This window comes from Dama dama, chromosome 8 (genome assembly GCF_033118175.1).
Source record: "Dama dama isolate Ldn47 chromosome 8, ASM3311817v1, whole genome shotgun sequence".
Classification (NCBI taxonomy): domain Eukaryota; kingdom Metazoa; phylum Chordata; class Mammalia; order Artiodactyla; family Cervidae; genus Dama; species Dama dama.
In genome coordinates, this window is record NC_083688.1 from 40,733,024 (window position 1) to 40,747,741 (window position 14,718).

At 38.9% G+C, this 14,718-nt stretch overlaps 1 protein-coding gene across 3 annotated transcripts in view; it reads right to left on the reverse strand.

Moving 5' to 3' along the window:
* Window positions 1-14,718, reverse strand: part of PARD3B (par-3 family cell polarity regulator beta) — a 1,129,489-nt gene that overhangs the window by 315,252 nt on the left and 799,519 nt on the right. For all 3 annotated transcript variants that reach the window (XM_061148945.1, XM_061148946.1, XM_061148947.1), the window contains exons 17-18: window positions 12,262-12,468; window positions 11,297-11,534 (exon numbers count right to left, since the gene is read on the reverse strand). In XM_061148945.1, coding sequence (XP_061004928.1) covers window positions 11,297-11,534; window positions 12,262-12,468 — 445 coding nt within the window. The remainder of the gene's footprint in view (window positions 1-11,296; window positions 11,535-12,261; window positions 12,469-14,718) is intronic.

Consider the following 14,718-nt stretch of genomic DNA (forward strand, 5'->3'; position numbering starts at 1 on the left):
TATTATTATTATTTTTTTTTCCAGTGGGTTTTGTCATACATTGATATGAATCAGCCATGGATTTACATGTATTCCCAATCCCGATCCCCCCTCCCACCTCCCTCTCCACCCGATTCCTCTGGGTCTTCCCAGTGCACCAGGCCGGAGCACTTGTCTCATGCATCCCACCTGGGCTGGTGATCTGTTTCACCATAGATAGTATACATGCTGTTCTTTTGAAATATCCCACCCTCATGAAAAGAAATTGGAATAAGAATATAGAGGCTACTGAATGCCAAACTAATTTTATTTTAATGAGTCAGTAGTTCCCAAATGGAGGTTCCTGGGATTGGATGCAAAAGAAACATCAGGGAATTCCAGGTCCTGGTCTAGACCTAATGAATCAGAATCTCTGATGATGAAGTCCAGTGATTCATAACTTTAACAAGCTCTGTTGATGACTCTAGAGTACAGCTGGATTTTTGAGAACTACTAGATAATTGGAAATCATCACACAAAGGAGAAAATTGAAGTGCTGAGTGGTTAAGTAGTTGTTGAAAGAAACGGAACTGGGATTTGAACCTAAACAGAATGATTCTGGAGGCTCTGCTCTTTGCCACTGTTCTATATCACATTTGAGGGCACAAGGTGTTCATTGAATATCTGAATGAATAACTGAATAACTGAATGAGTGATTGGTGGTCATGCCTGGGATGAACTGGAATAAAGAAAGGAAGAAAGCATGCAAATTGGTTAGGCATCTATGGAAGCAGTCTAGTCATAGAAAACAAACATGTTAATTAGAGTATGGCAGTAGAAATGGAAAAAGAAAAAAAAAAAAAAAGACCCAAATGGAAGAGACAGCATTTTGTAAGTATCAACAGGATTGCTGGATGATGGAAGAATGGGAATAGGAAGAGGGAGGCATCCCGGATGTCATGGGATTCCTGGCAGGATCTCAGACAGAATCAAGGGAGTCAGGATGAACTTGTGACTTAGATGCATGAATGATGAATTAGATTTCAGACATGTTGAAGCTGAGGTGAGGCTGGGCCACCAGGCAGAAACGACCGGCAGCTAGCTGGAGAAACAAAACTGGACTATCTCCAAACTTCTGGTGGATGCTATTTAGCATGGTTAAGATGATAGTGCTAGATGTGGAACCTAATAATACTTGCATATCTCATGTGTATGAAAGTATACACAGAATTATGACTGGTGTCAACGAATGTTTAAATGCTAATACAATAGAAGCAGTGATCAAGAGGGGTCTTGGTACTGTTATCAGTTCAAAGTCTGTCTCCAGGTAGGCGGTCTCACTTCTCCAGTCTCATTCTTTACCGCTTGCCACGTTCATCTCCCACGCATCTGGAAGATGGATGCTAGTAAATCACATTGAGGTGCTCAGATAAAAGGTGCTAAGTAAAGAACTAATTCCATTTTTCCTCCACGCAAATGATTAAATCTATACATGTCATTATCTAATAGTATTAAGTAAACATCCTACAAGGACATGACATTGTGCTGGACATGGTACAAAGCAAATTAGCAAATACAGTCTCAACGAGGAACTTACCAGTGTTTATATACATGAATAAAACTGTTGTTAATATGTTTTATTAGTTATTTAATATCAGTATGCAAATGAGTCCATTAGGAAATCCTTTGCATTTTATTAATCCAGCATATTTAATGATTATATTTCACCTTAGATGCTAATGAAGTTTATTTATTAATGTGTAGCTTCCACTTTAGTGATTGTGAAAGTTCTTTTTAGCATATCAATTTCTTTAAAAGTTAAGCCAATTTTTTTACACTGGACTTTTGGTCTGATCTGTTAACAAATCTAAACCTCATTATCCAAGAGAAGGACCGGGGTAAAACCGGCCTATTCTTCAGTACTCTTTTGTAATTCACATTAACGTTAATGGGAGCTATGCATGCACATTAAGAGGAGACGGGAACCCTAATTAAACAAGTAGCCTTTTGGTTGACATTCTATGTGATCATTTTTTATTGTGATACATATGAGAAAATCATCTTGCCTTGGACACCCATAAACAGAACTACCAAGTAATCAAACTTACATAGGGTAGGAGGGGAAGGTGATGAACAGCAATCAGCTTTTAAAATGAGTTTGAAAACAAGCTACCCGTGCCCTTTTATACTAATGAACTCCATCAATGCCCCTCACTCCTCCACTGAACACATACTCACCCCTTCCCCCAGATAAAAAGAATGACAAACATTTGCAGACATACTCGACAGTCAAAAAAAAATTATTCAAGTCAAGACACCGAACAAACTCTGCATGCTGGGTACCATAGCAGTTCGTTTTTCTGAACTCAGTCTATCAGAGGAATAGCCCGTCTGTCTCTGGGTCATCTTTAGTTAAGAAATATATGCTGACCAAGCAGTCCTAAATGTGTTTGATCCAAATTTCACCTATACTTTTTAGGTACCATGCTTGCGTCTCTTTTCATCATCTTATATCACTTGCCCTATTCATAAAGACTCCCTCTCCAATTCTTTGTATTCTCCTGTTCACAATCTACTCATATTATGATGCTAATTTCCCCCTCTGGTGCTTAGTTGCAAATGAACAAAAGCTAGGATGTATGATACATAAATATATAAATATTATCAGCTATCACACCACTGGGTTTAATGGAAGTCAATATCAGTATATTATATTCTCTACTTTGCAATTCCATTATGGGCTCAACACTGCTGGCCGTAAAAAGGAGCATTCTGAGTCTACGCCTGTGATAGTAATAATGGAAAAAAAAAAGGGGTCATTGCTCTTCCCAACTTGAATGAAAAATTAAAATTACTAGGGCACTGAGCTCAAAGGAAAATTGGCAAATTAACAAACCAAGAAACGAAATATTCATGGCTCATACTGTGGAAGAGAAACTTAAATAATTTAAGATGGACAGTGAGGTGAGAAAATTCAGAGTTACCAAAGAGGCAAAAAGTGAGCCTAACCACATTCCAATGTGCTTTCAGCTCCTATTTCTTTTCCTTGGCAAACAGCAATCAGAGACAGTCATGGAGGAGAATGGATGGCTGCACCAGGAGTAGCCTTTGACATGCAAATTTATTTATTTATTTTTGTCACAGTCCTGATTTCTTCCAGATTTAATATATGCGCCATTTTACCCTGATCTACAAATCTCTGTGTTTTCAATGTATTTCTATATCCAGCTGGAAGCTGAATTATGAACTTTGATCTACTCTGGCTTTCATTTTTCATCTGAAATTTCATGTTTCCAACTGGCCTCTACTTCACGAAACCAAGCATCTTAACGCTGGCCTGTGGTGGGTCTTTTGCCTTTGGGGAAATGACTGTTACAATTTCCCTGGCCTGGCTACATAAGCTAGGTTACCCTTCACACCCATAAAGTTGCAGGGATAGCCACACACTTCACAACCACTGTCTGGAAAGAGGTAATGACAGGCACGAGTACATTACAGTTATTGTACATGAGACTTGTAACAGCCATTATGGGATCAAGGTAAGGAGAAGAAAGTATGACAGGTGTGTCATGCTCCCTGGAGACTTAAGTATTCAGTCTATCTAACCTAATTTAAAAATCAAGTCAAAATGTATCTTTATGGGTCATGTATTATAAGACAACTTCCAAGGCAGTCCAATGAAATAACTCTGAGCCATGCATTAAGAATATCAAGTCTGAAACCCATCCATACATTCTGGTCTGAAATACTGGACAAAGAAAAAAAAGAAAGCACAACAAAACAAAAAAATTATTTTCCATCTGAGTTCATTTTCTATTTGTATTTAGCAATAGAAAGTTTTGCTGACTTAATTTGATATGAAGTTACTCACCACTGAGAGATGAAATAACCTTTGAAAATAGTTAATGGTTACATTTTGAAGGGGGTGACCCAAAGTTTATAAAATATAAATGAGTGAATGATTTCAGTTTTATCATTACTTCTTCGAGTTTCCTACACAAAACTGTCCAGGCTTACAATAGCATGTCCGCCTGAAATACACAATAGCAATTAGAGGGAAAGAGAAAAATCAAAGCAAAAATTTAGTGGGTTACAAGTGAAATGCAATATCTGAGGGTTGGCTGTCTGAAGTTTGGTCCCTTGGTGGAAGACAAGAAAGGAAATCTACTAGGCCAGGTACCATACTGAGTGTTCTGCTCACAGAAACTGCTGAACTTAAACTTCACAACAATTCAGAGAGTATACATTATTATCCCCAGTCTACTTATGAGTATTCTGAGACTCCAAGGGATTAATGAAGGCCACAGAGCTTGTAACTGGCAGATTTTCAACTCAGTTAAGAATTAATTTGATGGCGGTGATGTCTGGGTTGTTTGTGGTGGTGGACGAGGGTGTCTGTGTGTTTGTGTGTGTGTGTGTGTGTGTGTGTGTAGGAGTATTCTTTTTTAAATAATTCACAGCAGATGTCATAATATAGAGCTTCCCTAGTTTCAAGAAGATATTTAAAGGCAGATATTGTGGATTCGGTTCCAGATTATGGCAATGATATCACATTAAAACAAGTCACAGAACTTTTTTGGCTTTCCAGTGCATATAAAAGTTATGTTCATAGTATGAAATTGAAAGTAAAATGAAAGTCACTCAGTCATATTTGACTCTTTGCGACTTAGTTGCAAAGAATTCTCCAGGCCAGAATACTGGAGTGGGTAACCTTTCCCTTCTCCAGGGGATCTTCCCAACCCAGGGATTGAACCCAGGTCTCCTATATCATAGGCGGATTCTTTACCAGCTGAGCCACAAGGGAAACCCAGAAATACTGGAGTGGGTAACCTATCCCTTCTCCAGTGACCTTCCCGACCCAGGAATTAAAACGGGGTCTCCTGCATTGCAGGCGGATTCTTACCAACTGAGCTATCAGGAAAGCCCTGTTTATATTGTGGTCTATTAAATGTGCAATAGCATTATGTCTAAGAAACAATGCACATCTTAATTAAAATATACTTTATTGCTAAAATAGGCTAACCATCATCCAAGATCACTGATCACAGATCACCGTAACAGATAATAATAAGGAAAAAGCCTGAACTATTGCATGAATGATGAATATGTGACACAAAGACATGAGCTAAGCAAATGCTATTTGAAAAATGGCACCGATAGACTTGCTCAATGCAGGGTTGTCACAAACCTTCAACTTGTAAAAATTACAATATCTCCAAAGCAAAATACGTGAAGTACAATAAAACAAGGCATGCTTTAGTATATTTGGGTATAAAATGGACGAAACAGATGCTTTCCCATTTGCAAAGCTTAGAAATAAAAGTTTTTCCTCTGTGTTCTAAAAAATACCTTTTTCATTAGGGTTCATGATTTAGGTTTTTTGTTGTAGAAACTAAACCAGTGTATACCTGCATTAGCTGGGTTAAGACAAAATAATAAAAAAATATCCAACTGGTGGGCTGGGAGAAACAGTTAATATAAACAGCTACAAATCAAGTTCACCATTCGGATCACAGACCATGCGTCTTCAAAATGTTTATGTCAGGTATGAAGTATCATCACCTTCAAAATGATACTTCAGGTATCATATGTGCTAAAACGGACACAATTTGCATTGGCTGTTACAGCTTTATATGAAATTGGTTTAAAAATAATCTTCCCATACTCATATGCTACAAAAAAATAAGAAAAAAAAGAAAAGAAAGGAAAAAAAGCAGGCATAAAGTGATCCGGCATGAGAAAACCCGGGTGTGCTAAATTCTAATAATGTAGCTGCTGGAAGTTCACTGTGGCCTGGGCAGATGCACACTCTATCCGGCTGCTGGACAGTTGCTGAGGGTGCAGTGATACCATCTCTTCTGATTTTACCTTTTTCTTAGCACCTACTACAGCCTGAAATAATCTCAGTGATTTTGAGTGAGTTGTTCATTCTTCTCTCCCTCATTGGGATATAAATTCCACAAGAGCCGTGGCCTGGAGATCTTGTTCAGCACCATATAAATTGACTGCGGATTCCTTCAAGTTGTATGTATCCTAGGCAAACATCCCATCACTCCCTGGGAAATTCACTGTTACAGGCAGTTCACATGTTGTATGATGTTTTGTTTGTTTTGATTTAAACTCACCACAAGAAATTAAAAAGTCTCTGATTCTTCCCTCCCTTGTGAAGATAAAAAAAAGTACCATTAAAGAAGGGGTTTATCACCATACGCCCAGTGACTAGAACAGTGCCTGATGCAAGTGAAAGTGTTAGTTGCATAGTCGTGTCCCATGGACTGTATCCTGCCAGGCTCCTCTGTCCATGGAATTCTCCAGGCAAGAATACTAGAGTGGGTTGCCATTCCCTTCTCCAAGGGATCTTCCTGACCCAGGGATCGAACCCAGGTCTCTCACATTGCAGGTCTCTGTTTGCATCAGGGAAGTCTGATGCAAAGAAGGCCCTTATTAAATGGTGGTTATGTAAGTGAAGAATAATTACGAATGCTTTTGACAAAGAGGAGGCATTCAACAATGTTACTGATCAAATGAATATGGGCAAAATATTAAAAAACAGAAATGAAATTCTTAGTGGCAGGTTTTACTCTTTGTTCTTTGTTAATCCATCAGAAAAGAAGTTTGCTGGGCACATCAACGGTATAGAAGAAGGTACTTGATGGACTTTAAACCTTTCCATTTAGGTCCAGAACAAGCTGACCATCTGAAGGTTTTTAAAGTGAGTGGTCTATAATACCAAGAGGAGATGATAGAGGCTATGATGTAAAGGAATGGATTTCAAACACAATTAAACTGATAGAATTCAGTTTAAAGAATATAAGGATTGACAAGCTTATTAAATAACTAAGAAATCAAGGACTGACTTTGGGTTTTTACTATAAACAGGGTAAGATTTTCTTAGCCAAAGGATATATATATGTTTTTAGTGATTAGAAAATATCTGTTAGACCCCAGGAAGGTGGAATAGGGCTGATAGCTATGAGGTTGTTTACTGAGGGGTTTTGAACTTCACCCTTTGGTTGCAAGGAGCCACTGGTGGTCTTTTCTGCAGGGTAGTGCCATGAAGAATACAAGAAACACAAAATGAAAAAAAAGTAAGCACCTTGATCCTCTAAAATTCTCTTTCAACAGCAGGTAAAACAGAGTATAGAGGGAAACTACCAAAATTGGTAGGTTCTTAAGCTGTATATTTTCCCACAATAAGTCATAGCCTATGTAAGACCACAGGTGAATCTGCAAGGCAGTAACTCTGGAATCAACAAAGCATACTGGGGCCGGACAATACATATAAAGGTATGAATTAATGAGATCTTCCATAATTTTTTTCAAGATGATAGGAAATAGGTTAAACTAACTGAGCTAAACTGTGCTATTACATGGCATCAACACAAAGTGACCAGAGAATAGCAGAAAAGCACATGGCACTTAACTTTCCACAAGAGCAAAGCTACTGCTACAATTACACTTCCATGATGTGTGGCGGGGGAAGGAGAGGGAGGCAGAAATCTGGTCCCTGCTCACACCTATGGCCAAGTATCACTGTACATGGCACAGCTACGCAACCTATACTGAAGGTCAGGAGGGTGTCTGAAGTGCAGATACTGGAAAAAATAATACATATTTAAACCACATATCTAACTCCTTGAGATCCTTAGAGCAACCAGTTTTTTTTTAAAATAAGTAACTAAGTCAATAGCATCTGAGCAACAGATGAGAGTTAAAGCAAAGTCTGTGGGCTAATGGTAACAGCTTTTATGTTCTTTGTTGTTGAAAATGTGCATGTAGCAGCATCTCCAATATGCTCACAAACTCAGATGCAAAAGGCTACGGAAAACAGTTGCTATTTTTACACCAGAGGAAAAAATCAAACAACACCTTTCAGATCTTAATTTTTCTAAAATAGGGCAAGGAGATAAAATCTGAATTGTTAGATGTCTCAAGAATCTAGGAAGGACCTGTGATTTCTATCAGAGGAAAACACAGTAAACATTGGACAACGACAGGAAGAGCCAGCTCAGTATTCTGGGCAATGGAGTATGAACCTGCCAAATCACATCATGTGAAAGAAAATACAGAGTTAAAGTTTAATTTAGTAACATTCTAGAAAATGGGATATGTGAAGCTATAATAGTTTTTCTATTTACAGACTACTATAGTTAAATCGTTATAGTATTTTTCTTTAGCACTTTAAAGAGGATTTTTTAACCTTATAAACTAATATTGTAGAAGTAATAATAATTATGATAATAGCAATATGCTTTTCTACTGATGCTGCAAAAACCGCCATACACTGAGTGGCTTAAACAACAAAAATGGGCCAAAATTAATGGGTTGGCAGGCTGTGCGCCCATCTGGAAGTTCTCCAGAGAGAATCCATTGCTCTGCCCTTTCCCGCCTTCTAGAGGCTGCCCACAGTCCTCGGCTCACAGTCCCTCCAGCTACATATTGCATTTCTTTGTATCTTTCTTCCACAGTCACATCTTCTTTTAAAAAATTTTTATCTGTTTAATTTTGGCTGTGCTTGAAACTTGGCTGCTGCGTGGGCTTTTTCTCTAGTTGCGGTGTGCGGGCATCTCCTTGCAGTGGCTTCTCTTGCTGCAGAGTATGGGCTCTGGGCGCTGACCTTCAGCAGTTGTGGCTCCTGGGCTCTGGAGCTCAGGCCCAGTGTGTGGGCTTAGATGCTCTGCAGCATGTGGGCTCTTCCCGGACCACGGATCGAACTCGTGTCTCCTGAATTGGCAGGTGGATTCCCATCCACTGTACCACCGGGGAAGCCCTTCCTCTTTCAATTTTAAGACCCCTTGTTCTTGCCATGTGCCCACAGGGGGAAATTCAGGATAATCTCCTTATCCTAAGGTCAGCTGAACAGCAAACTTAATTCTACCTGCAACCTCAATTCTCCTTTGCCAGGCAATATGACATGCTCACAGGTACTAGAAATTGGGACATGAACATCTTTAGGGAAGCCATTATTCTACTTACTGACAGAGGATAATTAACATTTATTGAAAGTTTGTTACTTGCCAGGCACTGTTCTAAGCAAGTTACATATAATTAAGCAGCTATAATTCTCATAATAATAGATTTTATTATTATTCCCATTTTTTAGATGACACAGAGATTAAGTAACTTGCCCAATGTTACCTAGAGAGAAAGCACAGAAGCCAGGATTGGCATGAGAGTGACAAATATAGTCTGCATTTTTAATCTCTGAACTCCACAACTGCAAAGGTGATTCTCATCTAAATATATTACAGTTCTGTGTTATCATTATTATCAAGGATGATTATCTAGTAGCAGTCATGATAGTTACCCAGAATAAGGGTAAATTTAACATTTTAACTGGTAAATGGATATATAAAACCACAGAAACCATCAAGGAAAACAAGGGTTTTTTTAGAGGTTTGTCCACTGATGTCTAGATTATGTGTGTCCCTAAATGTCACTTTGCAGTTTCTAGGTCACATGTATGTATACACACACACACACACACACACACACACACACACACACGAGTGAGAGAGAGAGAGAATATATATATATATGAATAACAGATATGGAATGGAAATTTCTGTTTCACTAAAATTTCAGTGGAAGATCCTTAACTGAGAACATCTGATGACAAATACCACTCAGCATTCTTAAGAAAGACATCTCCTAAGGGTTTAATAAGAGATGCCAAACGCCCATCAACCTTCACCTCCCATGACTCATCTTCAGCCCATGGAACAGAAGGGTAGAGACTGAGAGATTTTCTTTGATGGGAAATTATAGAGGTAAAGGCAATAATGGAAAGAGGTGCTTCCTCATCAAATTGTGGACATCTTGACAGCATAAACAGGGCATATGTGAAGGGAGCTGTTGGAGAAGAAATAAAGTTGTTTTCTGATTGCACCCTGCTGAGCCATGCCTAGTCGATGGACTGGCTGCCTGTGACATCTCGTCTTATAGTCTCACTGAGTCAGACAGCAGTGGACCAGACTTATTCTGAAACTGATGAAAGCAAGGCTCAAGGAGCCTTAACGTGTATGATGATATTTAACGTGTGTGATGCCCAGCAGTTTGTGTAGGAAGGTGATGGGTTCAGACGATGGCCCTCTGACTCCAGATGCAATGACCTCTCCACTACACTACAGTACCTCTGTAGGTGATGGCTGATGTGCACACAGACCTGGCCATGGACACACCTGGAATCTCTGGGGATGGAGTGGGAGTGGGGTATGGTTCATCTACCCTGTCGTCTCTAATTCAAAGGTGGTATTCTATAGGTCACAGTTGAAGACTCCCTTACCTCTTGCTTTCCCCATGTTGATGAAGAAGCATATTCTTTACTCACATAATGCACTGGTACCAAAGGCTTTGGGCACTACCCATGCCTCCAGGAAGTCTTGACTTGTATTTGACATTTTTATGGCAGCTTCCTGCCATCACCAGTATCAGAAGCCAACCAAGAAAGCTCCTTCTGCCTTTGCAGAAAAGGAGCACGCACAATCACCAAGTTAAGATTTTTAAGCATCTACATATTATCCAGCAATCCCATTCCTGGGCATATATGTATTCAACACTATAATTCAAAAAGATATATGCACCTCTATGTTCTTGGCAGCATTATTCACAATAGCCAAGAATGAAAACAACCTAAATGTCCATTGACAAATGCATGGATAAAGAAGATGTGCTATGTATACACAGTGGAATATTACTCAGGCATATAAAAGAATGAAATAATGCCATTTGCAGCAACATGGCTAGAACTAGAGATTATCATACTAAGTGGGGTATGTCAGAAAGGGAGAGACAGATATACGATATCATGTATATGTAGAATCTAAAATATGACACAAATGAATTCACCCATGGGACAGAAACAGACTCCTATACATAGAGTCTGTTTCTCATATACATCCTTGCTATTGCCAAGGATGAGGGAGGGTGGGAAAGAGATGGACTGGGAGTTTGGGGTTAGTGAATACAAACTATTACATAGAGATGGGATAAACAACAATGTCATACTATACAGCAGAGGGAATAATATTCAATATCCTGTGATAAACCATAGGGGAAAAGAATGTGTGTGTGTGTCTGTGTGTGTGTGTATATATATATATATATATATTCTTCTTCTATAACTGAATCACTTTGTCATACAGCAGAAAATAACACAACAATGTAAATCAAGTATACTTCAATTAAAAAAAGATTTTTAGGCATCTAGCTGAAGAGGAAGGAAAGCTTGCTTTTTTTTTTTTTTTTTGAGTGAACACAAATGAGTAGTTTCATCAAGAGAGAAAAAACCAAACCAAAGCAAAGTAACCCAACTTTGCCTTCAAAAGCAGGTCCCTACCTTAGCATGGCACCAAATCCCTTCTTCTTTATTTTCCTTTCTGGATCTTCATTTCCCTCTTTCTGCTTTTTCTCCTTGACTTTTAATTTGCCCTTTTCCTTCTTCTTCTCCTTTTCTTTCGTTTTTTTCACTTTCCTGGCTTTATTTTCTGCATTTTCTAGCTCAGAGTTCCCCTGAGGGGCAGATTCACAATTCAGAGCTCCTTGGCCGGAGTGAGAGCTCCTATCAGACAGACCATCTGCACAAGAAGAAAAAAAATCAATGTACATAGTCAGGGGCTCCTCTGTCAGTATTTCAAGAAAAGTTAAAATATAGAAGAACAAATCAAAGCACTCAGGAGTTCTACTCTGCTATGTGGCTACATGTGCCCTTTGAAGAGACAACTGCCTAACTCTGGTTTTGCAAGGCTTTTGCTGTTGGGAGTGGGGGACGCTGGTTGCTTAGCCAGGAGTATAAAAGGTTTGATATGGGCTGAAACGCTGATCTCTCTGAAAGCAGCTTGTTAACCTTGATCAGCTCAGAATGCCGACATGCTGGGCAACAAACAGGGTGAGCTTATTTCTAGGAGAAGTTTCTGAGTGCAGCTATAACCCGGCTGTTTCAATGCAATTAATGCAGTCAGTCCTTGGGTTGAGGCTGCATCTAATGACTTGCATAAGAATGTCAAGAAATGCATACTTAGTGCTGCTACCCTAAGGGTAAATGACAGTTGGTCCTTGTAGGAAATTGAAGGAGAACAATTCTTCAGTGGTTGCCCTGTAAAATAAATTGCATATTGCGTTATCCAATTCCATGTTCATTAAGCCAAAGGGCAAAACATATCAGGAAAATGAATTACTTTTAATATCAAAAATATAATTGTGATCCTTAAATCATTTTTCTCTGTAGTTAAGCACCCATTTGTGCCTGTGATTCGCTGATAATAATGATAGGAAGAAACCATTTCAGCAAGCGTGTTGCCCTACCGGCTTCTAGCTCTTCAGGTCCATCGTAAGATTTGTCAATGGCTGCTCGGAAGCTCTCGTTGCAGCCCCGGCCGCGGACCATATGTGGCGGAGGCCGGTGGAAGGGAAGTTCATTCTTCCTGACCTCGGCAACTGCGGTCTGTAGGCTCTCCAAGGAGCTGGACTTTTTCAAACCCAGAGTCGGACCAAAATCTTTGCTTGGAGAATCTGGAAAAAGAGAAGAAAAGGGCAAAAGGTCACCCTTCCCCTAAGGCAGCCTGATGGAGTAGGAAGGCTTGTTGTTCTATCTCAAAAGGCAGGGGTGGGGGGTGTTAAGGGGGTGGGACTTGGTGTTAAACCTCAGCTTTGCCACTTTTTGTGTCTTTGAGCAAGTAGTTGACTTCTTGGTGCCTTAGTTCCTTTTCTATAAAGTTGTGGGAAGATTTAAAATGATAATACACATTATACACAGAATAAATATGTGTATATATATATATATGCACATACACATATGCATGAATTTGAAAAGCTGTAGCAGTCTCTAGAGATTTTAAGTATCAGAGTGTGTATACACACACTCACATAGCCACACACACACCAAGCACCTAAGTGTTTCACAGTTCTCATTCTAAGCACTCCCATATATTGTAGCTTTTATTATTTCCAAAATTGTTCTTACAATTATTAAGGAATGTAATATGCACAAAAATCAAACAGCATTGAAGTGATTTTAATTTCTGTCCTTAAACACTTTATCATACTCTAGCACTGTTCCTGTATGGTAAATGCAATTTATTTAGTCGACAGACAAAGCAAAGTAAGGAAGGAAAACAACTTTTCTGTGTCAATGCTTACTGCTCCATGTGTATTTCTATTTGATTATCTAGGAAGTGGGGTAATTTTCTTTGCATGATATAATATTCCAAAAAAACCTAGGTGAAGTTTAATAATTTGTGTTTTGACATGTAATATTTTTCATTTGTACTGTTTGTCTTGCCCTGTTACCTGCCACTTTTCACTCATGGCTTGATCTCCATTCCCACCCACAGTCAGGCTCACAGTTGTCTGTAACAGGATTAGGCTATATAAATACCAGCAGCACAAGGATTATTTTAAAGATGGAGGGAATTCTAGCAGGGCTCTTTTCCACCAGAGCCAAAGCTCATGATCCTCTCCAGTTACAAAGCTTACTGTCATGAAGGGGCATACACTTTCATTTCTGGAAATAGACTACCTTACAGTTTTTAGTAGATACAGATTGAGTACACCTTATGGATTGTGAACATGAAGTAGCTACTTCAATGCCTAGTATATAGTAAGGCTCAGGAAACAGCTCTATCACTTCTTACTATGATCACTATTTTTGCTTCTATTAACGCAGCTGCCATAAGTATTATTACTAGTTGCTTAAGAAAATACTAGGTAGTACAAGGAATAGAAAAGAAGTACAGCAAAGGCGTCATGCCTGTATAGACATGCATAGAGTTAAAAAACAAAATACACCATCCCAGGTATTGTAAATATGTTAAAAACAGTCAAAATAATGACAATAATGCTAATAGCTAACAATGCAGAGAATGCTTAGCCTAGTTTAAGTGCTTTACCTGTACTAACTTAACATAATCCTTAAAGTTGTGCTACTGCCAATATTGTTCCCATTTTACAGATGAGGAAACTCAGGCAGAGGGCAGAGAAATACCTGGTGTAAAGATACCCACTTAATAAGCAGCAGAGCTGGGAACTGTTTTCAGGAAGCCTCACTGTGCCTTTTCTGCTCTATACTGTCCAAAGCTATACTTGGCCTCCACCCTCTACTTAACTACGGTAAAGCTACTTCAAATGGTCTCTAGTTTCCTCATCTCTAACGAAGACCATTAGTCTAGATTAGCCCTGAGCCTAGTTAAGCAGACAAAAATGCAAAAACTGGATGTTGTTTTTCTAGTTTCACATTACCTTACAGGAGGCAATTTTGCACTTTAACAATGTACATGATGGCGATAAACATTCCATTTTACAGGTAACAGTGTATCATTAAGATATGCAACATAGATGGGATTAAGGAGAAAGAAAAAAACATAAGAAATTTCAGGGACAAATTTCAGGTGCTACTTTGCAAACTGTAAATAGTAAGAATACACTGCTACTAAATCCACAAAGAGGTGTATTTCTTATAGTCCCAGGAAGGAAAGCGAGTGGAAGAAACAGAAGCTGAGTAAGATTGTTTCTGACAAGAAAACAAAAAGCAACAGAGAGGTGTGGGGGTATTAAAGCAACAGTAAAAGCTTTGGAGTTTACAGAAAACATTTTACACCATCTCTCCCTAGGGATCTGACATGAAGTTTGGGAAAAACATGAAGATGAAAACTATCTGAGGAAGCCTAGTTCCTCTGTCAACAATAGTAACCATCTTTTATTTATTAATTGCCATTCAGGAGATTATATTAGAGCCCAAGCTGTAAGCATTCACGTCAACCTTTA